Source organism: Lacerta agilis, chromosome 2 (assembly GCF_009819535.1).
Source record: "Lacerta agilis isolate rLacAgi1 chromosome 2, rLacAgi1.pri, whole genome shotgun sequence".
Classification (NCBI taxonomy): Eukaryota; Metazoa; Chordata; class Lepidosauria; order Squamata; family Lacertidae; genus Lacerta; species Lacerta agilis.
This window is the reverse complement of record NC_046313.1, coordinates 34,644,516-34,669,732: the sequence shown is the minus strand read 5'-3', so window position 1 is coordinate 34,669,732 and position 25,217 is coordinate 34,644,516. Positions and strand designations below refer to the sequence as shown.

The 25,217-nt window shown below is 43.3% G+C and overlaps 2 protein-coding genes across 2 annotated transcripts in view; one reads left to right on the top strand and one right to left on the bottom strand.

Moving 5' to 3' along the window:
* Positions 1–926: 926 nt before the first annotated feature.
* Positions 927–13,178, bottom strand: HEXD (hexosaminidase D). The gene is made up of 13 exons (XM_033139462.1): positions 13,032–13,178; positions 11,971–12,105; positions 11,172–11,281; positions 10,527–10,614; positions 10,051–10,215; positions 7,963–8,146; positions 6,959–7,030; positions 5,630–5,825; positions 4,898–4,980; positions 3,639–3,717; positions 3,380–3,481; positions 2,805–2,894; positions 927–1,443 (listed from the first exon to the last, which is right to left on the bottom strand). The coding sequence occupies exons 2-13, from the start codon at positions 12,067–12,069 to the stop codon at positions 1,275–1,277; spliced, it is 1,437 nt and encodes a 478-aa protein (XP_032995353.1). The 5' UTR covers positions 12,070–12,105; positions 13,032–13,178; the 3' UTR covers positions 927–1,274.
* A 65-nt stretch (positions 13,179–13,243) lies between these two features.
* Positions 13,244–25,217, top strand: part of OGFOD3 (2-oxoglutarate and iron dependent oxygenase domain containing 3) — a 38,661-nt gene continuing 26,687 nt past the window's right edge. The window contains exons 1-4 of the mRNA XM_033139461.1: positions 13,244–13,413; positions 17,003–17,220; positions 22,225–22,300; positions 24,720–24,762. Coding sequence (XP_032995352.1) covers positions 13,322–13,413; positions 17,003–17,220; positions 22,225–22,300; positions 24,720–24,762 — 429 coding nt within the window. The 5' untranslated portion in view covers positions 13,244–13,321. The remainder of the gene's footprint in view (positions 13,414–17,002; positions 17,221–22,224; positions 22,301–24,719; positions 24,763–25,217) is intronic.

Below are 25,217 nucleotides of genomic sequence, written 5' to 3'. Positions count from 1 at the left end.
TCCTCAAACACTTGAGATTCATGGTCTTTGGATGATCATGGAGCCTCAGTTGCATCTGGAAATTAAGGTTGTAATGGTAGTATCTGGAGCAAGCAATTCCACCAATTCTGTATCTCTCACCTGAAGGCTTTCCTACTACTAGGTACTCTGTGTAGGTATGCACTTCCTTCAGAAGATGCTGCTGGAGGCAACCCAAAATCTGAGGCTTTGAGTTCTGACATTCCATCCTTAGAAGTGCAGTTTTAAATAAATAAGCAATCCTATTTGAACTCCCAAGGACCACTTTCTCATAGGAAGCCTTTTACTCTTCACCACGTGCCTGTGTAGAAATATGTATGACATTCCAGAGGGAATTGATTTATTTTACCATGCCATCGACCAAAGAAGCAGCAAGCTTAGATGCATTTACTTACCTTTGCTGAACTGTGTTTAATGTTCTGGCTTGCAAAGCACACTGTTTATGATCCATTCCTCTTGATTCTGGAAGCAAGCTTTAAACCATTAATTAGACCAATGAATGTTTTGGTAGCATGTAAAATATTAAATGTGAGGGATTAGGTGTTTCATTTGATGAAATCTGAGATTGTTTCTTAGCAGCAAAAAATGCTTTTATCTAGCTCCTGGCTACTTTTAGACAAGAGCTTAGATGTCCTCTTGTGGTTTCACTCATGTTCCCACCCTCTTACACTGAATACCTGTGGAATCATTAGTTTAAGATGCAGAGCCAACACTGCATCTGCAGCCTAGCTCTCATGGCAGCAGCAGGTGTTGGGGCCAGAATGAAGAAACATAAGAACATTTGCTTCTGATCTGCTTTGGGCAACTTATTCCTGCTTCCTTCTTGAGAAATCTGTTTGGGGGCATAATAAGGCTTCCCCAACACACCAGTGGAGATGTTCAAAGCATACTAATAAATGGATTGTGCGACTTTTTTGATTTATTTAAAGTGTCTGTGCACAGCTTTTTAAATTGTAAAAGTCTGCAATCAATCTTAACAAATCCATGAGAAATCTTGAATCCTGCTCTCACTTCACCCCAGTGCGACTCTATACACACAGTGTGATTGCTGGTACATTTTCAGAAGAAAGTGAAAGACCTGAGTTAGTCTGTATCTCTTCAAAATTTCTTTTTAAGATTAATTCCAAGCCTGTTAGCGCAACAGACTCATCTCTGCACCTGAAGAGCATCTCCCCGGCTTACACATGCTAATCTAGCTACATGATGCTAGTTGTACCATGCCGGGCTTCAAATCTGCAAAGCTGTCTGTAAGAGTACTAGGATAATGCCTGTATTGCTCTGTCCAGATCATCTACTGTTCCCTGAAGCCTTTGCAGGCTGGGTTGGACATTCTCCTCCATCCATTCTTCTGCAGCAGATATAGAGAATATCTTTTCCATTGCTGTTTGTAGCTCCTGGGTCACAGTAGTCCACTTGGTCAAAAGCCTAAGAAGAAATCGGCAGCAGAATTTAATATATTGCCATGTGATGTAGACCTAACTAAACCAAAGATCAGGTTGATTCTTAAGAGATGTTAAAAGTTACTAAAGGATACATTTAACGCTTCTACATCCTGTAGGAAGATGGAGCCTTTCACAATACTGCAGAGCGCTAGTGAGTAAAATCCAGTAAGGAAAACTACTCGAATACATACATACATATGAGACATGTATAATAAGATCCTACTATTGCCCATAGTTGCTGATTTTTTTAAAATTGCAAATACAACAATCTACAGCCAAATTAGCCAAAGTCACCACCAGCTAAAATCACAGCACCTTTGGTGATCATAAAAGCAGGTTAATTTTATGGTCTAGATGCAACACACCAGCAGTAGATTAGTTTATGCTAATATAGCTCATTTCACTATTGTATTTTGTAAAGTGGGGAGAGGGATTGGATGAGATAATCACTGCTTGAAGAATGCAGGGTAAAAAGTGAAGTAGCTTATTCACCATGACTGCTGAAAGGTTTCTCTAGTCTCAGGACTTCTTGCAATAACCCTGCAGCTCTTAAATGTTTGATTTTGCACTGCGGGGGGGGGGGGGGGAAAGCTGCACTAGAACTAGAATTAACACAATTCATGGCAATACAAGAGACTAATCTTTAGCTATAGCAAGGCTTCATTGCTGGTTACATAATGTTTATAATAGCTGTCTGAGGGTAGGGGTGATGTTTGTTAACCAGTCAGAAATGCTACTTTCCCCCTTCCACCATGTATTCTTAAGTATGTTTAACAAAGAAGCATTTTCACTAGTTTCTAGGGGAGTGTTAGCTTTTTTAGTACTGCTATGAGCCATTGGCCTTAGTAACTCAAATATTTGTGAATAGTCCATTACTTAACAGCAGTTCAGCAAATGGCTAGAGTGGCAGGAAAACAATAAGGTCTTAGATCTCTTTCCTTGCTTTGGTGCTGTTGGTGTTCTAATAAAGTAATGATTGAAATATTTGACCATTTGTGAATTTGAGTGAGTGAGGTACTGTATATTCTGGCGTATAAGACTACTTTTTAATCCAGGAAAATCTTCTCAAAAGTCAGGGGTCGTCTTATACGCCAGGTGGAGAATCTGCGGTGGAGTATATCTCAAACTCTATATTTTAACTGGAAAAGTTAGGGGGTTGTCTTATACACCCAGTCATCTTATACGCCGGAAAATATGACTTAAATGCACTGTCTAAAATGGCATCCTCAACATGAAAATTTCTAACGCCGATTGTTAAGAATAAGACCGTGAACTTTTAAAATCCCTGTCCCAAGATAATCTTCAAAAAACAAAACTTTGCAAGGAATCAGAGATTTTAGTTACCTTAGTGCATCTGGCTGAAAGTGATGAATCATTATAGGATGGATCTTCTTCCTTTTTCTGTGGTAGGGGCTGAACCAGCCTGTGACATACCTAAAAGTGACAAGACATAAATATATGTGGGAGGGGGAGTATTGGTTTGTTTTCATTTTTATTACGTATCATGTGTTCTCATTTTGTATTTTTTTTATGTTGTGAACTGCCCTGTGATACTCAGATGAAGGGCCTGTATACAAATTTAATAAATAATAATACAAAAAAATTAAAGAACATATGAGCGTGAATGGAACTGAAAAGCTACAGGGCAGACAGAGATATCACATACTGTAGGTCCAACTAAGATTTAACATTTGTAAGAGTAGCAACTCTTTAACATCATGTAAGCATCTAGTAACAAGTGCAGTTAGGATGGTTAAAATGATGGGGTGGAATCCCCCCCCATTCTTGCTTATGCAAGGAAAAATAACTTTTAAGTCCTTAAGTCAATACACAGTAAAAAGATAAAATATTTTATGTGGCAATAAGATCAATGATAGCTCTACATGATGGAGCGTCAGCTCCTCCTCTTTGTTCCCCACCTGTTGTTTTCCAGAAGTTCATCCACTGAGGACTTGAGGTAGAATGTAATTTGGGTCACCAGTGAGAGAATTTCACTTCCCGGAAAAGTCCCTGAGATGTCACTGTTCAAGAAGAGAATTGGGCAAGAGTGAACTTTGTCCCTAAGCCATTGGGCCCGATATCCATGGTGCTTGAAAGTGAAAGGGGCTTGCACATTCCCCACTCCCCATAATATTGCTGCCAGAAATGTTGATGCAATCTAGAAGTTGGGGCTATTACCTCATATAAGTGTTTATTTCCAAACTGGAGATCCCCAGGGATTTTTCTACGTCTTCTTTCACCTTTTCTGAATAGCCACCTTGGGAGGACCAAAGAGAGAGGAGTTGCTGCTTTTGTTTTAAGCGTAAAACCTTCAACGGGACACAAAACTGGCCTAGTGATCCAGGGATCTGTTACCATGTCAGGGTAAAGGGTGGGCAGGAATGTAGAACTACTCTGTTCAAAACTTAGCATGCTACACTTCACACGTGGCCTAATCTACCTCGACTTGCCAGTTATGTGTGCGTTCCTGCATGTGTAAAACCCATCACTATTAAAGGATGAAATTATGATCCTAGGTCACCCAAGTTTAAGAAACACAGTGCAATTCCTAGCGGTCTTAGAAGGATTTGTATCATGAAGGGTGGGATAGAAATCATTGTAATAGGTTTCATAAGTTAATGATGGCTCAGAACCCAGCCGGCCATTTAGAATGGAGAAAAGGCAGCCTAGTTTTATATAGATAGGTGGGTTTTGATTTTAGGGTGTGATCCTGTGCATACTTTTTTGGAAATCAAGTTGCAATAAAGCTGATGGAACTGGGGAACACAAAGCTTCTGCCTTCTGAAGCTTTTCCTTTGGCCTGTACTATCCGATGTTGCCACCTTGTGGCAACTCACTCATAGCCTGGTGCTTGTGACTCAAAACGTTTTCTCAGAGAAAAGTCCTGACAAGTTAGTCTGCAAGCCTGACATTTCCCATCTCTGCCTTAGGTGAACTGGCCATGTTTTATGGAATCCCTAATAGACAGATTATAGCTCACAGAGGCAGGGGGGAACGAACACAAATAAAAGGAACTGTTGTTAACAATTTAATACTGTTATGTATGGGCATTAGTTATGAAGTATGCTTGACTGGTCTTAGCAACTATTATCATCTAGTAACCAGTACTGATTTCGGATGTGAAAGGCTGAAGGTCATGAATAGTCCTGGACTCCTTCAGGGCAAATCACTTTTGCAACTGAAAAAAGAATACCTCACAGGTTCTTGTTAATCACTACATGAGACAATGCATGAAGTAAAAGAACTTGGCTACCCATTCTAGAGTATAGCTCTAATATATTCCTGGGCAATTGGGGGGGGGGGGAAGAGGGGAAATGAATTTAAGTTAAGCAGCTATTCCAAAGGGATGTACAAATTCTGATGCTAATCATCTTGCAGTGTTTTCAGGATCCTGTGCACATGGCTTAGATCTGACTGAGGAGAGAGTAATTCTATACCGTTCTTTAGTGCCTGGAGACATACGGCTAATGATGGGATTCCTACAGGCAGAAGCTCGCACAGAACAGAGAAGTGGTCATACCTAGAGAAGAAAATGCAGAGCGATTCAGTGAGATGCAATATTAGCAAGGGAATGAAGCGGTGCAGGCATCTGCAGTCGCCCCAGAGACTTTAAGAGCTTTATTAAGACCAATCTATGGAGCCCACAGAATGTAAGGAATATAGCTGCATGTGCTTTTCCATCATGATGCATCTGTGACAGAAAATGGAAAGTTCAGCAGTTTGAGTAAATGCTGCGCCTGTATATAAACTGAATTTGAGTCGTACGATCTGTTCGTCTTGCAGAACCGTTCATTCTTTTAGGATGTAATGATGAAATGAAAAAGGAAGTCTGGGACTTTGGTTAATTGAAAGAAGGTGGGGAAGGAGTTGGGGGGGGGGAACATAGAAAAGAAAATGTAATGCAGGATCCACAATGGGGTGGGAAGCAGAAACAACAGGCCAATGGTGAGAGGAAAAGTTCCTCCACAAGCTGATGAGTCTCCTCCTGTTTCTGAAATTTCTGCATTTTAAAGGTTTCTCCTCAAAATTTACATGGTCTCAAAAAGAATGTGTGCTGTCCAAGTTCAACTCTTGGCTTCAGAATCCTTCTTAAGAGGAGAGATTCTGTAGTGTTCAATGTATTCATAATGCTATGGCTCTCTTAATCCCCTTGTGTAAAGTTTCATTACCTTTGCCAACCGGTTAGGATGATTCCTTGGATGATACCGGCAGGACTGCTTTCAGCCACTTTCAACCACTGTTCATGGTTTTTAAGGTGGTGTCCAATGAGGGTCAGACACTGGTTGACTCCTGTGGCCCCTTTAAAAGCACTAGCAAACCACAGCTTTGAGAAGTCACACTTCTGGTACTTTTTTATGAGAGTTGCTGGAAGTAAAGGGAGAGACAGGAAAGTCCACAGTTCAATGCCAGTGCAGAAACAATCTTCTGCTGATACAGGATTGGGTCCAACTTGTACCAAGTGGCAAGAAGAGACTGGCAGACTTGTGATAAAAAAGACAATGTTCCTAAATGTAGCTACTTTTGCTAGTAAGACCCGCAGATCTATAAGGATTATGTATGTTTTGTAGGGTCAGCCTCTTCATTAGCTAGAAAAGTTAAAACTACTCACAACCCACTTATTGTGAGGCAATGCTGAACCAGTCTCAGATTTCAATTACTGGTACACTGAAGAAAGTAATACATGGATTATCGTCCACAAATTACTTTAGCTGGTGTGCTCATGTTTAAAACAGATAAATCAAATGACCTAAATTAAAAATGATAAAAATGTCCAATGCTATAGTCTCAATGGGACAATTCTGCTTTGTCCCCCCCCCCCCCAATTCCTTCTTTGGGCACTGAAGAATATCTACTAGCACTGTCTAAGCTCCTCCATCTTCAGGATAAGAAATAAGCCAGTGAGGAGGAATGCCAAACATCACTTGGCTGGATGTTAAAATTGTGCCTTCGGAATACGAATAAAAATAGCTTGTGATAAGTATATTCCACGTGACCATACTGGAGTGGTGATTTCATGGCACATCGCTATCATTTTTTCAAAGCACCCATCAGAATGTCCAATCAACATTCCTTACTCTTCCCTCAAATCACCCAAGTGCCCCAACTTTGGTATGGTCTTGACATTTAAATCAAGATGGCTGCTCCTCAAATAAGAGGGCAGGTTCACTCTCATTCCTTGACAATTTACCAAAAGACTAAACATTGCTTATTTCCTGTTTCCAGTGTCTGCTGTTACGTTTTCCTAAACTTTGCCACTAGCCACATTAGTTATTATATTCTACCTCCACTGTCAAAGGCCATATGCTTCTGTGTACCAGTTGCTGCGAATCGCAAGTGGGGAGACCGCTTGATTCTGCTCTGGTTCTGCTTGCAGACTTGCCATAGGCATCTGGCTGGCCACTGTGAGAAGAGGAGGCGTTCAGTCACTATACTTCAAACAGTGACTGAACGCATTTCCCTTTTACAAGCAAAGTCACAAAGCAATTTACTATCCAAACCTTTACTATCCACATCAAGGTCCGGGGAGTAGTCCCAGATCATCAGCTCTGCAAGCTGTGCTATCCCAGACTCTGGAAAGAAACAGAAATATGAATGGTTGTATTTCTCGGTTGTATTTGTGTAGAGATTTGTATAAAGGAAATTGGTCGGTGATAATTTCAAACAACACCCAAGGACTTAAGAAAAATATGTATTGAATTCCCAGTCCCTCCTAATGTAGTGGGCAAATGACAGAGAAAGCCCAGAACAAGCAGTACACTAATAAGTGAGGTCCAATCCCACAGTTCATTATTAAACTGGCACATAACTTTTCCTGTGATTCAACACAAAAACTGGAAATATTGGTATACTTATATTTTATTCTGATATATTTAATTAGGCCATGCTAAGCTTCTATTTAAAATTTTCTTCCTTTCCATTTTATACAGGAGTACTATACACACAAACACACACACATATATAATTGTTTTTGTTGTTCACATCAACATCAAACAATCTTTCAGATACTGGTTATAATCATTAACAGGTTTACATCCTATAATTTTAATGTAAATAAGATCTATATCTTCTTGAATTTTTTTATTTCCCCTGGAGAATTAAAGTTCAAACCACAGAAATTTGACCTGGCACAGCTTTTTAAAATTAATATTTACACTCAGTGTTTTTAATCTTTTAAGTTTCTCTGAGGATCTGGACCCCCCAAAATACAGCACAGTTCTGTGTGGACATACTTTTAGGGGAGGCAGCCAAATTTTAGGGGAGCACCCACTTTCTCTTCTTCACTCCCACCACACAGCCCCAACCTTAAGGGCTGCTGGTACACACCAAAGAGATGCTGGAACACTTTTTTGTGGCATTGGAAAGTATCTGCTTCCTCCAATAAAGGTGTCTACCTTTCAATACATCTGAAGCTAACTCTGAAACCACAATGAATTCTGGCCTGCCAGATATGAATTATGTGGCTCAATTTTTCTGTGAGACTCCCTTTCTGGTGACAACATACCTCTCAGTGTTTTTTCGCTCATTCCCCTCAGCATGTCATCCCACACAATAGGTTTCACTGTAGGGTAGGCTGAGACTACGTGGCTGGCCACGGCTTTCATGTGGGTCAGGCACAGTTTTTCTATTGTATTTTCTTCTTCCTGCAGCCACTGTTTGGACTCTTCCCCTTCACCCAGATAATACACCTGGAGACACCAACCAATACATTCTCCGTTTACTGCTATTCCGATAAGCGCCATTCAGCAATTCATTTATTTTTCAGCACCAACAACATACTAGTTACTGGCCTGGTTCACGTGTCGCATTAAGCTATAGTTTAAAACAAACTATGGTTTGATGTCAACAAGCAGCACGATGGTGTATGCTGCTGTCAAGTTCCCTCTTAGACCTCTACCATTTCCAGTTCCTACTGTGCCATGGAGGAAGCAAGCGGGAGTCTGACTTGTCACGTTGTCCGAACCTGAACTTGTGGTTTGTTTCCCTCAAAGCACACGCATAGAGCCATGGTTGCCACTTGTGGTTTGTTTGGAGAGAAACAAACCATGAGCCTCGGTGTGGACGTCACGACAAGCCAGACTCTGGCTTGTTTCCTGGTGGCACAGTAAAATAAAGAGCAGGGTACTGTATATTGAGCACTGCACAACAATATGAACCACCACACTGCTCATTTGCAGTTTGTTTTGATCTATGGCTTAATATGATGTAGAAATGCAGGCAGTCCTCTCACAAGGATATTCCTGCTCCATTGATGGCTATCACAGACTTTGGGCTGGAGCACGCAATGCAGTTACTAAAGTTATGCCAATGAAAACAGTTTTTCCTTGGCAACGGATCACTGCCCACTCCATACTATTTAGAAGCACTTACTGTGCCTTCAGCCATCCCTGCTGAGAGTCTTCATGCCTGCTAGGCAAGTGGAACGTGGGCTATGTGCTTCAAAGCACTGGGTGGGGATCAATCACCCCAGGGGAGCCATTTTGAGTTGTATTCCCATAGCGATTGTATGTCTTTTCTCCATACAACAGAAAGGAAAGGGGAGATATAACTGAGAGAAATTAATGGGTGGTGTTTGAGAGTCAAGAGGCAGAGGAGGAAGGAGCACAGTAAACTCCCCCTCTGCCTTTTCCAGCTAGCCTTTTGTTAACATTTTTTTGGAGCTAAAACAGGCATAAAGGAACAATAGCGCTCCTGGTGACTTTTACAAGCTGGTTTGGTTGGTGCACAGCAGTAACTTAAAGAACTCTTTGGGATGCTGGCATTGCAACCTGTGGCAAGATTATAATGCACTGCTATGCCCAAGATACAGCTTTTGGCATGCCACTGCAAACACCACCTTTTCAGCACCTACAGTGATGTAACAAAAAAAGGCACATACATATGATTGGGTGGCTATCTCCTATGTGATAAACACAAACACAAATCTGAGATATTTCACTGTTGGACATTCATTTCAGTAAGTCCACCACATCTACCACAGATTTCAATAGGCCCTAATAAAACACAATATAAAAGGACCAGCTTCTGAAGCCAAATTCTTCCAACCTGATTTATTCCACTGCATGATTTATTCCAAATTATAATGTGTTGCTTCTAACAAAACACCAGACAATATAAAATAAGTGCCCAAAGCTAGGAAGTACAAATGAACTAAAATCAGATCATGAATCCAAAGATTCACTCATTGCTCTGTACTCTAGTCAGCCAAATTCTCCTTTCCTTTCAGTGGCCCAGTGATGGCTGAGGAAGGCATCAGTGTTTATTTCCCTATCATTAAAAAATCAGGAAGCAGTCACACAAGTAGAAAGGTTACCTTCTAACTATAGTAATTACTAAAAAAAATGTTCAGTATGCAAAGCTATAAAGGCCTGATACATTAAAAACTCATAGTAAGGATTTAAACACATGCACACACACACTCTTAAGAACCAAGGAATTTCAACCTCTGTGCATCTGAATAAGCCAGGGTGGATCATGCTATGATGATGTTTATCTTGTGATAGAGAGAATTTGACAGCCCAGCATGCCCAAGGTCAAGGAAGACATCATGATTGCCATGGAAATGATTCCAACCTCAGGTCCCACACTATACCTCATCACAGCCGATGTGAAACCATCGAAGATCATCATGCAGTGCTACCACTTGCTCTATCATTGTGCCGACCAGCTTCAGGGATTCCTCTTTATGGGGATTCACAGTGTTGGGGAACATTGCCACTTCCCGTAGGTGACAGAATTCTTTGTGCTTTAGGACAAACTGCAGGAGAAGCAAGAAGTAGTGGGTGTGGTCACCAAACTGAAGCAAAAAGGGTGACCAAGTCATAAGCAAAGGACTTCTGCAAGTGTTTACAGGTGCCCCAGTTGAATAAGCTAGGGCCAAGTAGGGTGCATTATAAAAACCCTTTACTGTACTGTCACACGACCTGAAGTCGGATTGTGCCCCACAACTCTGCTCCACTACATTGGTTGCTACTGCACTACAGGTAGCAAAACAAACAGCTCCCCCCTTACCCAAAGCAACCCCCCCCCCCAAATTCAAGTGTGTGTGACTTGAATCCTGGCATTTACCTCCATATGTCCAAAGGTCTGGACCAGAGGGACAACCTCTAGCCCATGTAACTTGGCCAGCTTTAAAATCTCTTTAATCTCAGAGGAACTAGAAAACAATGGAAAACAAATTTGTTATCAATGGTATATTTCGACATGTTAAAAATTTCACTATTTATATACACAGGCAACTCCCTGTTTGCACGAGGGTTGCATTCTGGGTCATTGTGCACATAAGCCCATTCTGCCCCGTTCCATGGCGAAAAATGACACGTGTGTCAGAGGCTGCACATCAGTCTGCCGTGTGCAAAATAGCCGCCACCTACACAAACACACACATATAGGATGTGCACTAACCACAAGATCCAGTTAAGATCCCAATTTGGCACTTTGGAACACAGCCCAACTTGGTCCAACTGGCTGATGAGGTTTAGCATATTGAAATCTGCTTTGTTATCCCCACCCCAAAATTGGGAAATTTAAAAAATGGCTATGGATCCTCCCTCCCCTTGAGGAAGGTATGGATGAAATTTACAGACACAGTAGCAGTCCCAGCACAGGTTAAACATGCCAAATTACAGGCAAATGCGTCCAGGGGTTTATCTGCAGGGCAGTTTTTATTCTGGCCAGACAACTGCTATTAGAAAACCTTACTGTATACCTTACCTGTATGCATCATTTGCTTGAAGTGGTTTCAGTTCCCCATCATAGGGGAACATATCCTCATATTCAAGGAGAATACCATTTGCACCCAGGGCATGGAACAATGGGAAGATCTGTTGGTTGCACACAACATGTGAAATATCCAGCTAGTGTGGAATTTAGTTTTGTAAAACATTAACACATCTTAGGAGGTGCTTATATTGTTATTTCCTGCTCTCGTGCTTGAGAGATAGCCCTGCTCCAAGCGTACTCCTCTGCTCCAATCCCTTTTTCTTTCCTGTCATGTCTTTTAGATTACAGGCCTGAGGGCAGGGACTGCTTTAGCACTGACATTTGTAAGCCATTCTTGGAATTTTTTTTTGGCTGGGGTAAAAATGCTTCAATAAATGCAATCCTTTTGCCGTATTTGAAACACTAGAATCTGTATGACATAGAACAGAGCCCTTTTTTTGTATGCCTCCTTAATGGTAGTCCACTAAAGCCTGTTACTGCTCATCTTTAGATATTTCTTTTTAAATCTTTTTTTTTTTAAATATGCAGTAAGACATCTTGGTTTTCACAGCAGAAGAACACAACAGGCATTATCAGGAAGTGGCAGCTTTAAATACCCCTGCTTTAGGGGGTGAAGCAATTGAATCTTTTCATGTTGGAGAACAAGACGGAAATGCAATTAAACCTACAACTCAGACTACATGGTGCAAGGCAGTGGAAAAACTAAACTCACTGGATGCAACTAAATTCAACCAAATCAACATCAGCAGAGGTTCAACTCTCTGATTTACATAGAGCAACATTGTGTTACCTCTGCCAGGTATGAGACCTTTGGTGGGGCTCCCTTGAGATCTAAGTGCACCAGCTGCAGTTCAAATGGAGAAGAAACCATCACTCTGTTTTCTTCCATGTTCCAGATGTGAGTAGCAAATACAAGTGCTTATACCTGGAAAAGAAGTAAAATTGTGAAGAGACTCATTTACTCAAATAACTGAACAAGAATATTAAAAAATGGAACCATTGGAATCAAGATGAAAATCCGGTTCCTTCAAGATGCTGGGGCCAAGACAGTGTGGCACCTGCCCGTTCAGTTTGGGGTTCAATTTCAGCGCACGGGATAGAAAAGACCCCTTGTCCCGCCATCCATCAATTGACTGGCTAAACACCCTCCAGCAGCAAAGCAAGTTTCCACCTAAAGCCAAGCCCTCCCAGCTGCCACACACGTGACCCTCCCTCTTCTCCTTCCCAGATGTGGTACAGCAGCCAGGAGACGAGTCATGGGAAACGGCAACCACAGCAATAGCTGCTGCCTCTGGGGCAGGTGACGGATTTAGGTTTGATGAGGCCCTAAGCTACTGAAGGTAATGGGGCCCTTTATATGTCCAGCTATCCTTTGTCAACAACAAATTGTAGCTGGTTTTTGTGTTGAATATATGCTACATGGTAATTTATGGACCTAATAGGTATCTAAAGCCATTTGCACATGCAGAATGTAGGCACCCTATATATAGAAATGAGCAAACCAGTGATATTTTAGGGAGCAGGCGAGGCCCATTACTTACATCATAGGAGCCTACACAACACAAAACACTGCTACTGTATGTAAGTTTTGTTTTGTTTTGTTTATTTTTTATCTTATATTTTAGAAATGTACATCCAGTTCTTTTTTCTTTATTTTTTTGGGGGGGCCCCCAAGAGAGTGGGCCCCTAAGCTATAGCTTGTTTAATTTATAGGTAAATCCTGCCGCAGATCGCTCAGCCCCCAACATCCTTCGGCTCGGGCTCCCTCTCCTCCCCCGGGGAGCTGCCCCTCTTTCCCGCGCGCGCCAGCCCACCTTCTTCTTCCACCACAACAACTCCGCTCCTTCTCACCTCCGCTCCTTAGCGCTCCATTCCCCCTGCAGCCTCGATTAAGCTTCCCTGCCCTTCCGCGCTGCTCTCGCTTTCCGTCATCGGCTGCTCCTGCCTGCACGTTCTTCCTTCTGTAGCTTCCGCTCCGGGAAAGGAGAATGCCGATTGGTCGCCACCTTTCCCCCTTCTCGGTATCTCGCTCTCGCGCTCTCCCCCCCCCCCCCGCACCTTCTGCTCCCGGGTGCTTGGAGTGGAAGCTCTGAAGCTGACACGTCCTCCCGCCCCGTGCGCAGCTGCTCAGTTCCCGCGCGATGGCTCCGCAGCGGCGAGCGGGTTCCCGCACTCCGGAGAGCGGCGGGGCTGGCGCAGGGGCTCGGGCGGAGGAGCGCCGTCGTCTCAGCAGGTACCTCCTTTTGTCCGGGAGGTGAGAGCGAGCGAGCGAGCGACGCGTGGCCACGGCGGGAGGGGGACCAGGGGTTGCGAGTTGCAAGCGGAGTCATGAGGGTGCGCGCATCTTTTGTCCTCCTCTCCATCCAGGGGCTGCACTCCCGGGAGAGCGCCCTCAAACCTTGCCCCCTCCCCTTAATGCTAAACGCTTGGTCCTCATCAATGCCAGCATCCTGCCCGTATATCAATAATCTGATGTGATGGTAGGGAGACACTTTTTCCAGTTGGTTTGGCTTCGGAGTGTGTGACTGCGATCCTAGCGTGCTAATCTAGGAGCAATCTTCTGATGAACTCGGTGGGGCTGCTTTTCAAGTAACCCTGTGTGCATGGGGTTGGGGTTGTGCTGCGTGTGTCGGCGCAAGGAAATCCATCCTAAGTGTGGTGGTGGGGGGCAGTATTACGAAATATGGCTTATACTATTACGTTGTAATCCTACATGAGTGCCGCAACCCCATAGTCGCCTTTGACTGGACTTAACTGTCCAGGGGTCCTTTACCTTTTTTTAACCAATGAAACTCACTGGAGGAAGATCCTTTGAGCTCAGTGGAGCTTGCTTATTCCTTGCTGCATGGGGTCAGGAATGTTGGCTTCCCCCCCAGTTGATGCATGAATCTTGGAAGGCCTGCCACATGTAGAAAACACTACAGGGCCATACATATGTTCATATGTAATGTTCAATGAGTGTAGGGTCTGTGTATAAGAATAGAGCAGTAAAAACCAACAAATGTACACACTTTCACACAAGCACTTGTAGTGAAATGATACTTTGTACTTCTGTTCAATGTGATGGGTGAAGATTACAGATGGATACACTATGGGGAAAACTACAGTGTGTAACTTAGTGCACTGAATGTGAATTTTCTATAGAACTACCAGTAAACCCCCCCCCCCCACCACCACTTTTTGCTGAGTGTTAATTATTTTCTTGAGTATTCTTCACATAGTACCGTACTTTCCTGGGCTTGACACCCCTGTAGCAAGCTTGCTAGCATTGACTCATTGCATTACTTTAGGGTTCCTTTTCTTTAACACACTCAATTATTGCCTAGTAGCAGCGGCTGCAGTGTTGGCTTTAGACCAAGGGAGAAGCCTGAAGCTCACTGGGTGATTGTGGACCAGTCACAGATGCTCATCCTAATCTGCCTTGCAAGTTGTTGTGAGGAAAGAAGAGAAGACCATGGGTTGCATCCAACTAAGTTCTATTCAGTGTAGACCCATTGCAATTAAAGGACACAAATTAGGCATGTCCATCTATTTCAGTGGGTCTGCTTTGAGTATAACTAACACTGGATTCAACCCCATATTCAAGGGGAAGGGCAGCACAATAAAGCATTGAGGGTATGCAGCATTTCATATAAAAACAGCCTTTCCGTCTCCACTACTGATTATGTTGATTCAGAAAGAACAGTTGGAGCACAGGTGTTCAGAGTCTCTATGGAATTTAGAGGAGCAGATATTTATAGTAAAGCATGTCTTATTAATGAAGAGTGAATTGTTCGGGATGAATTTTTCAGCAGCTTCAGGCTGTTTTTCTCACAGCTGAGATTGGATGATGGATTTGGAGCTCCATCTGAACAAGGCCTTTGAGTCAAAGGTATACTTTGATAGGCTTGTGCTGGAGTTCACAAGTACTTGGCCCATGGTATCTGGCTCCTTCTGTGCCCATGTGTGTTTAGAACAAGGGTGGGGAGGTGGCAGTGGTTGGGCAGATCCTAACAGGTCACCCTCCTGTCAATCACCTGATGCCAGGTGACCAACCTTGGCACATGCAATTTGAAATCAAAGCCTGACTGTCAGTGGTTGCAAAGCTAGGTGCACAGCACACCACAAAACTTGCCAATCAGCTAATGGATGGAGAGCCGGGTACCCAGTGGCTTGCAGGTACCGTTCATCAGCTCTTTTGGCCCAGCTGCATCTTTACTTGCCCTACACCTGACATCATATATGGCATGAGATGTAGGTTAGGTGAGTGTAGCTTGCCTGAAATGACTGCATGGGCCAAGTGGTGAGGCATGGCAGGCCTAATAAGGTAGGGTTACCAGGCGTCCCTGGATTTGCAAATCTGTCCCCGGACAAATTCCGTCCACGGAATGTCCCCCGATTTGCAAATCTTCTCAGGAAACGTGGCAGTGGCAGCCTCAGCCTCAGCAGCCTGGAGCCAGCCTTGGTAGCGCAGTTGGCTCTGGCTGGCTTCAGGAGCTGCTCGCTGCTGTGGCGCCCACCATTTTCCTCACCAGAAAGCCCCATATGATGTGTTGTGCACAAGACACATCATATGGGGACTTCCAGCGAGGAAAAAAGGTGGGCGCCACGGCAGCCACTGCTGAAGGGGAACTGGGGATGTCCGGAGGTACAGATCTCCTGCTCCCTTCCCCCTTTGTTTTGACTGATCTGGGGAGGCTCGGGAGTTGCAGGTGGGTGGCCATTGCCCAGTTTTTTTAAAAACTCTGCACATTTATGTTTCACAGGGTGCAGAAGAAGGGCTTTGCACCTTGCCTGGCAGAGAAACTGTGCGCCTTGCGGCCCTACTGGGCAACAGCCTCCCGCCCACGACTCCTGAGCCTCCCCTGATCTGTCAAAACAAAGGGGAAAGCGGGCAGGACATGGGGAAGGCTTGGGAGTCATGGGCGGCCATTGCCCAGTTTTTTTTAAAAAAAAACTCTGTGCATTTATGTTTCACAGGGTGCAAAAGAAGGGCTTTGCACCTTTTTACAATATGCATGTGTGCTTGGACCCAGGGTCTTTTGCCTCACCATCCTCACTACTGACTCCCTGTTGCTACTCAGCTTCAAAAAAAAAAGGTGTCCCTGTATTCATTGAAAAAAATCTGGTAAACATATTAAGGGCCACCAGGCCATAGATTCCCCACTGCTGGTTTCGAGGGTAAAGATCTGTAAATGGCTGGAATGATGACTAGCAAGTAATCTCCTAGATAATCTTGTAGTAAGGACCAACTTCTAAATACTATGGATTCTGAACTCCTTTTTCCTGACTCTTTATTAATGTGTGCAGTCTGTTTAATAGACGGTCTGCAGAGGTGACCCAAAAAGTAAGATTTTCAGTATATGTCCTTCATTTATAAAGTACATGTTGCAAATCACGTTTATAGATGCTTGGAATGGAATCTGTCATGCTAAATTGATTGTTTTGTCAGTGCAAGCATTTTTGCTTGCAAGATGGAAAGGTGTCCCTCCTCTCCCCCATCATGCACTGTTCTGGGGTTTCTTCTCATCCTCCATAGTGGATTTGGGGGAAGGCCATGTCTGCGTGGGGAGAAAGATGCCCATTACACCAGCAAGAATCTTGCACTGGCTTCTGCTAGGCCCTGAATTAGTCAAATCTAGCCCTCTGCCTACACTCTTGTCAGATCACTGGCACATTCCTCTTGCTAGTGCCCATTTCACTTGCTCCAATAGCCCCCATTTTTGCAGGTGAGGATTAAGCATGGACTTGCTCCCCAAATAATACCTCTCTATTAAAATACAACACTGTGGTTGGAGTTGCTGTTCTCTTACAAGGGGATTTTGTTTCGTTTTTATTTTCAGTGGCATGAAAGGCAGTGTCCAGAAAGACTCACGCCGGAAGTGGCTGAAAGTAGCATTCCTCCTGTCATCTGCCATGCTCGGCTACCTCCTGAGTGGCAGCTACTTGCTTGGTGAAGACGGAGTTACCGAAGTACTGGCCCATCAAGGTGAAAGCCTACAATACAAATTCATCGAAGTACCCTGCTCAGAGGACTATGACAGCCACAAACGTTTTGAAGGTATTTGTGCATCATGACTTGTGCTAGTGCAGTGCTGAAGAAGGCTTGCCAGAAAAACAGCAAAGTGTAACTCTAAACTGTCACGGGTCTCCTGTCACCTCAGAAGCAATAGCTGCCACAGGCTCTTTGCTGTAATACCACTATACATCTGCCCCCTTCTACTTGAGCAATGAAGGAAAGACACAATTCTGGACAGATCTAATGCTTTCTTCTCCTGCCTGCATTGATGTCCCCTGAATTGGACTAGATTTTGCCTCTTTTTCTGAGGTTTCTATTGCCCATGAGGAGATGGTCAGAGAGATCATGATTAAGAATGTCAAAATAGAACCGACCAGAGGGGAGGCAAACCCTGGACGTAATCCCAAGTGACACATAGGATCTGGCAGAAACATGTTTCTAAGTGGACAGTTGCCATGGAAATCCAAACTTATCACATTCGGTTTCAAAGGAGGAAACATCCTAAAAATGAGGGGCTGGTAAAAAGGCAACTGAAAGGGAAAGTCAATAGGGTGAAAAAACTGCACTATGTTTGAGTGTTGCTCAAAACCATAGAAATGGATTCCCAGCTAAAATGTATACCACGAGTCAGGAAAGCTACTACCAAATCAAAGAGGATGTCTGCATGGTTCATGAGTAGAGTCAAGAAAGCCAGAAAATGAAGACTTCCTACAAAAACGAAAGCTTTGCACAAATGAATGAGGGAAACAAAAAGTAACACAAACACTAGCAAAGGAAATTAAAGCAGCCATTAATAATTAGAGGGTAGCAATTTTAGGAACATATTCCTAAAAATATACCCCCCCCCCAATCTTTTTCATACTTCAGAAGCAGGAAATCAGTTTGTGGGTAGGTGAGACTTCTAGACAATAAGGAGGTTGAAACTGCTAAAGGAAAATATTTTTTTTTTACAAAGAAGCTTAATGAATTATTTGCATCCATTTTCACTTGTAAGATGTAAGGTGGGTGGATACTTTTGCCAGTAGATAACCTGTGCTTGAACAGAGATTTCCAAGAAGGGGTTAGGAGTGTTGAGGCAAATAGTGAGATGAGATTAAATTCCAGTTTACCTGCAAATTAAAAAAAATTAACAAATTCAGGTGCTTCAAACAGTTCAGGTGGTTCATGAAGGACTGAAATGGGAGATTGCTGGTGTTATAACATAAACTCGACCTTCACATTTGGCCTCCATACTTGAGGACTGGAAATTGACCAAGTTTTTTTTTAAAGGGACCAGTGGAAATTCATGAAATTGTGGGCTGGTCAAATTTACATCTCTGGGTAAACTGGTGGAAAGCATTGTTAAAGGTAAGATTACCAGGCATATAGAATGGTGGGAGATTTAGGACATGCAAATGGAAGTGCTACTTCACACAGCACATAGAGAGAATTCCATAGTTTAACTGTCACAAGATGTAGTGGTGGCCACCAACTTGGATGGCTTTGAAAGGGGATTAGACAGATTCATGGAGGATAAGACTTACCATCGAGTACTGGGTGGCGCTGTGGGTTAAACCACAGAGCCTAGGGCTTGCCGATCAAAAGGTCGGCGGTTCGAATCCCCGTGACAGGGTGAGCTCCCGTTGCTCGCTCCCTGCTCCTGCCAACCTAGCAGTTTGAAAGCACGTCAAAGTGCAAGTAGATAAATAGGTACCGCTCCGGCGGGGAAGGTAAACAGCCTTTCCGTGCGCTGCTCTGGTTCGCCAGAAGCAGCTTAGTCATGCTGGCCACATGACCTGAAAGCTGTACGCTGGCTTCCTCGGCCACTAAAGTGAGATGAGCGCCGCAACCCCAGAGTCGTCCACGACTGGACCTACTGGTCAGGGGTCCCCTTACCTTTACCTTTACTAGTTATATGGCATGTATCTTGGAGGTAGTATGTAGATCAATTGCACCATTCCTTTGAATTGGTGTCCCTGGGGAATGACAGCAAGAGAGTGCCCAGAGTCATTTGGTTGGCCACTGTAGGAAACAGGATGCTGGACTAAGTAGGCTTTCAGTCTGATCCAGCAGGACTCTTCTGTCCCTGCATTTCGTTTCTGCTGCCTTTCTCGGTCCTATATTACCAAGTTCCCACTTGAGGGCACTCTTGAGATGCTTATGATGTTCTATGCTGTATGTATCCTGCTCTTGAAGTGAGAGCTTTCTGCACTTTCAGGAAGCTTTTGATTATCTCTCTAGATAAATGTTTTGTGTCCAGCTTGGTGATTGCCCAGATCTAATCCAGTTTGGTGTTCTCGAGGAGAGGGTTGGCAGTTGTAGTTTATATCCTCCCTGTTTCAGAGTTGATCCATTGCTGTAATTGTTGGATCAGAGCTGCTTCCTATCTCTTGCCTGGTGTCACAGTGTAGTCGTGTCTCTAGTGCAACTGTTTGATGAGATTACCACACTGGTGCCAGCTGGTTAGCACACTATTTTGAGATTATTCATTGATTTGGACATGATTAAAATCCAAATCAATGTGGCTTAGAAATTAAAAACACAAGTCACCATGAAATTTTAAATGAACCTCTCAATAAAATAAAAGATACATGGAGAAGTAAAAACAGCACCATATGGACCATATCATCATTTTCTTTGGATAGAAAATGCCTTCTGGAATCATAGAGTCTTATATGCCTGCTTAAAAGTGGCCAAAGGCGAAGGGACAGACAAACAGCTATTGGGAGGCTATTTCACATTTTATGGCAAGAAATATATGTCTCCCTGTCATCTTAATGGTATCATGGTGCCAACTTAAGAAGCAGAAAAGGACTCATTTCTCCCCCAATATTTTAGCAGTTTGCATCTTTCTTTCCCCCATTTCTCTCCCCCCCCCATTTCCCCCAGTTCACATCAGAATATACCTTTTGCCCAATCATAAACATATTTTATTTCATTTCTCAATTCCAGCCTGCACTCCTGCAGGTTTTTTTGGGTCATGAATGATGGGGGGGGGAGTTTTCTGCCATTAAAAAAAAAAAGTATTGGCACCCTAGTGGCAATTGGCAAGCAGATAAGAGGGCGCAGAGGGTCAACCGCTTCACATGCACTCAGAAAAAGCCCCCTCCCTCAATGTGAAGGAGAGAAGTCACTTCTAACTCTTGCCTAATGTACTGGTTTGAATGCTAATAAACGGTCCTACAAAGTTAAGAGTCACATTTTACTTAAACAAAATAGAACTCTCATGGTTTTCTGTATTAATAGTATATTCCTTTTTATTTTTTCCTTCTGTCATTCTTATACTCAACTTTTTCCTCAGCCTGAAGGTTCCTTAATTCTCAGAGGTCCTATTTATTCCCAAATATCAGCCTCATACCTCAGTATTTGTTGCTTACTTCATTTGAAGTTTAATCAATGTTTATTCCCCTGCTTCTGTCTGAAATGTTGAGATGGTGTTGTAGATGTCAAAGATGTAAAAATAACTAGGCAGAACAGATTACTAATATGAGCTGTTTGCAGTACTTGCACAGAATAAGAAAACTTGTTATGTTAAAGATGATTGTCTTGATTGTTCAGTTGATTGGAATATTTCAGAAGGGTATTTATGTACATATCTGGTAACGTTGAGATCTACTGTGGATTTCTGGGTGTTTCGCACATTTTATTTTCTCCAGGACTGAGGGAATGATTAAAGATGGGTAAATTGGTTTCAAACCAACTTTATCATTTTCAAAGTCAGTTTAAACTCTGTTATGGGCAAGAACCTCCAATCTGCTAAATGTCTAAGTAACCCAAAATTCTTCCAGAGATTCTGTATGCCGTCAGAACCTGAGCCAAGCTACAGAAGAGGAAAACATATGTAGCGAGCTGCACATTCCCCCAAGTGTATCAAGTCTATTTCTTTTGATGGATTAGATCAGGGGTAGGCAACCTAAGGCCCGTGGGCTGGATGTGGCCCAATCGCCTTCTCAATCTGGCCTGCGGATGGTCCGGGAATCAGTGTGTTTTTACATGAGTAGAATGTGTTCTTTTATTTAAAATGCATCTCTGGGTTATTTGTGGGGCATAGGAATTCGTTCACAGTCTCTTGCTTATGTATAACAGCCAGAAGACAATAAAGCAACTCAAAAAAGAAGTAATATTACTTTCTATGACATGTAAGAACCACTGGGCGAATTAAGTGAATGTAGGGATGCGGGTGGCACTGTGGTCTAAACCACAGAGCCTAGGGCTTGCTGATCAGAAGGTCGGCGGTTCGAATCCCCGTGACAGGGTGAGCTCCCGTTGCTCGGTCCCAGCTCCTGCCAACCTAGCAGTTCGAAAGCATGTCAAAGTGCAAGTAGATAAATAGGTACCACTCCGGCGGGAAGGTAAACGGTGTTTCCGTGTGCTGCTCTGGTTCGCCAGAAGTGGCTTAGTCATGCTGGCCACATGACCCGGAAGCTGTCTGCGGACAAACGCCTGCTCCCTTGGCCTATAGAGCGAGATGAGCGTGCAACCCCAGAGTCTTCTGTGACTGGACCTAACGGTCAGGGGTACCTTTACATTTACCTTTATTAACTGTAATGACATGGGTGGGTGTCAGAAGTTTCCTACCGAAACTTTTTCATCAACCAAAAAGTCAGCATTTGCAATTGGGTAACGTTCACTTCCAGTTATTATTATTATTATTTTTTGGTAAAGTTCTTTGTTGAAAGAAGGGAAGGAGAGGAAACAGAGAACATATCGTTAACAATGCAACGGTTATAGGGAAATGTGAATTCAGGGTTATGGTGATGTGGAGAATTATAGAATGCAAAAGTCCCATAATAGTGGCTCAGGTTTGAGGGTCATTTCCAGTGGCTTGGTTCAAGTTTTCCTCTCCAGCTATGAGGATTAGAAACATGTTTATCATTGGTAGCTGAAATCCTTGATGTTCTGCAAACCAAAGCAGATCCCATGCTTTGCACTACAATCTTAGCAAATTTCTTGATAGAGTAGAAGTTGTTGTTGTTGTTGTTGTTATGGTGCATGTAAAAGCAGATGAAGTAGGTGATGGATGTTCAAGCTTTCTTTTCTGTCTCTCTCCTTATATGTCTGTTCTAGGCTGCACTCCTCGGAAGTGTGGAAGAGGGATAACAGATGCCATAATCAGCAGGGAGGAAGCTGAGAGAATCCGTAGGTAAATTTTCTTTTCAGAAATCGTCTTAAAGGCTTTAGGATAATGCTTTTGTTTTCCTTTTTGAAAGTTGGCACCATTGTTGCTATTTTTGTGCCTTTCAGATAGGAACAAAGGATGGGTGTGTATATCCCGGCAGGGTCCTTTCTTTTCTCTGCCGTATTATATTTCAGGGGTTCACAACCAGTGTGGACACTGCTTCTCTGCAGGGGTGCCTGTATACAGTAGGTGAAAGTCACCTGAGTCGGCTCAAACTAAATTTAGGGGCAAACTCCCATCCCACTTGGAACTTGATCCAAGCTGAAGGATAATGCCACCCACCTCTGCCATTTGGCTCTGTGGGGAAGGTTAGAAAGGGGATACAGAGCCACCCACACCTTCTGAATCTGCTCTGGGAGCTTCCTTGCAGTCCCCATAGAAATTAGTGAAATAGCTTCCAGTGGAGGTGGGAAGTAGAAGGAGGCTGCAGCATCAAATTTAGGGGGTGGGGAATTGCAGAGTTGGAAGGGACCCAAAGAGACATCTGGTCCAACCCCCTGCAATTCAGGGGTCATAGTAGTCCCCAACACAAAGGGACTTCAGCTCTCTTCCTGCCCTCGTGGTTTTTGACCTGCAGCCTTTTCCTACCTTTTACCCACATACAGTACGATCTTTGCTTTGCTCCATTAGGTTGTGATGTGGCAAAGATGCTGCAAGGAGGGCAGGTGGGGAAAGGTAATTTTTTAAGGCCTTGCATTGGTTTGGAGTTACCTAGGTTTCCCTCATTTTTTCAGGGGGGGGGGGAACTTCCGGTAATATCTCAGTTAATCTGAGGCAAGTTTCCTACAGTTCATGCATCTCTTAATTATTACTGAAAACTTCTGTAGAGCTTTTTAATAGGAAAGATGTTTCATGCTTTCATTGTGCGTTTGCATTCAATGTCATTGTGAGAGGGGCCGTTGTTGCCATTTATAAATTGGGAGCTGAGGGTGAGAGAACAAGCTGATCAAGGTTAACTAAGGAGTCCATGGAACATTTGCAAATCGGGACTCTTGCAGATGTAAGGCTCCCAGTTGCCTAATCATGGATAAGCAATTTATGTGTGGGCCATGCAATTAACGCTTGCTTTTGGACTGTGAATTCTTACCAATTGCCTTAATTACAGTTAAGTGGTATGTTGGCAGCAGCATTACAAGTGGTTAAGTCTACTCAGAGTTTTAAACCAAGGCTCCAAATCTTGCATCTCACTCCCAAATGCTAAGCAGTTGAGAGCCTGGACCCAGATCTCTAGAAGCTTGTTTTCTACCAAAATATGCATTTGCTTTACAAATATACAGACTAGAAAGCTTCTGTATGGTGTTGTGCTTGCCTTCACTCTAGGCCAAGGTATTTGCCATGACCAAGAATAGCCATTTAGTACAGTATGTTCTCTCATCCCTTCTGCTCACATCCAACCTTGACATAGTGATTTGATTAGCTAAAGCTATTGTTACCTGCTATTCCTGAAATTCCTTAAGTGTTAGTTTACTTACCAGGATGTTAAGCTATGTGTAAACAGCGATTTTAAGATTCTGGTTAGTAAACTGACATTAAATCACAGCGCCTAATTTTAAACACAGTGGGGACCAGAAGTTTAAGCTAACGGACTGGCATGCTGTGGAGGCAGGTGGGGTGGGGTGGGGGGAACAGACTGTAAAAGTGCTTGTTCCTGGCTGCTAAACTATGGTTTTAGAAAGCTGGGAAATGTGAATCTGAACCAGGGCATTGTGTAAATATTCTGCAGTTAGCAATAGGAAGAAGTTCCCACTCTGCGGCAGTTTCTGCAGTAAGGTGGGGAATCTTCTTTCACCTCAACTGAGTCATTAAACTCTTTCATTCTGCATGCAGGGTTTTGCATCCTGACAGAGCAGTATTTCATTCCTACTGGAGTAAATGGTCTTAACTTTGGTCATTTGTCATTAGCAAAAATTCCCAGACTTCTGGACTAAGAAAAATATCATTTGCTTTCTCTTCTTGCCTGGAAATGATTGGGATAAATCTGGGCTTTGTATTGTCTGGGTTCTTATAACGCCTTGGCACTGAGGCAGCTAACCTTTTAAGGGCACAGGGCTGCACTGAGCAATGGTCAACCCACCAGAAAGTGTCAAAGTGGATGTAATATTTTTTTAAATTACAAATTTGGGGGGCTCATGGACTACAGGTCAGCCACCCCTGCTTTGCAATAAGATTACTGTTTCTGCTAGCAAGTGCTCTGCATCTGTTGCTTTTTCCCCCTAGCTGGGTTCTGTGTGTGAAGAATTCTGATTTGCCCACTGTTATGCCAATCTAAGTTGACCTTTCTGTTCCTCCTGTGTCAACTGTGACAGGTCTGGTTTGACAAGTGGCATTAAACGGTAAAAGGCTGTGCTGCAGTTCTGATTTGAAATTGTTGTGTCGTCCACAGAATAGCAGAGAAGGGACTCTCCCTTGGAGGATCAGACGGAGGGGTGAGCAGTGTCCTGTTACCTTTTACATTCTTCTGGTATCCAGGCAAGATTCTTTAGATTTTTGTTTTTTTAATGGGTTTTGGGGAGGAGTGTCAGGAGTGGGAAAGAAATGTAGGACTCTGCCCTCATCCCCGTGTGGCAAAATAAATACTTTGCTTGTCTATAGTTATTCTAGACTTCCCTTCAACTGCTCCAATGTCGATTGCTCTCCTAACTGCAAATTAAGATTGTTTTTGGCAAGGCTGAGCTTGAAGAGGAGGAACTAATCCATGGTGCTTTGAGAGTGAGGTGCAGGCATTTGTACTATGGTGGGTGGTGAATGAGTTGGGCAGCACCTTGGGTTAGGGAAAAGGAAGTACACAGAGCAAAGCACCCTTTTCCTACTTGCTCACAAGGGAAAGTATCCTCATGTTGTTTCTGATCCTGTGTTTTCCTTATCCCCACCCCCCCCTTTA

Coding starts and splice junctions, on each gene's coding strand:
- HEXD (XM_033139462.1), bottom strand. CDS start 12,069: ATGGAAGAAAACAGAGTGATGGTTTCTTCTCCATTTGAACTGCAGCTG. Junction 8,147..10,050: donor TTCACATCGGCTGTGATGAG/GTATAGTGTGGG, acceptor TGGTGTCTCCAG/GTGTATTATCTGGGTGAAGG. Junction 3,718..4,897: donor TCTCCAGGCACTAAAGAACG/GTATAGAATTAC, acceptor GGTCCTCCCAAG/GTGGCTATTCAGAAAAGGTG.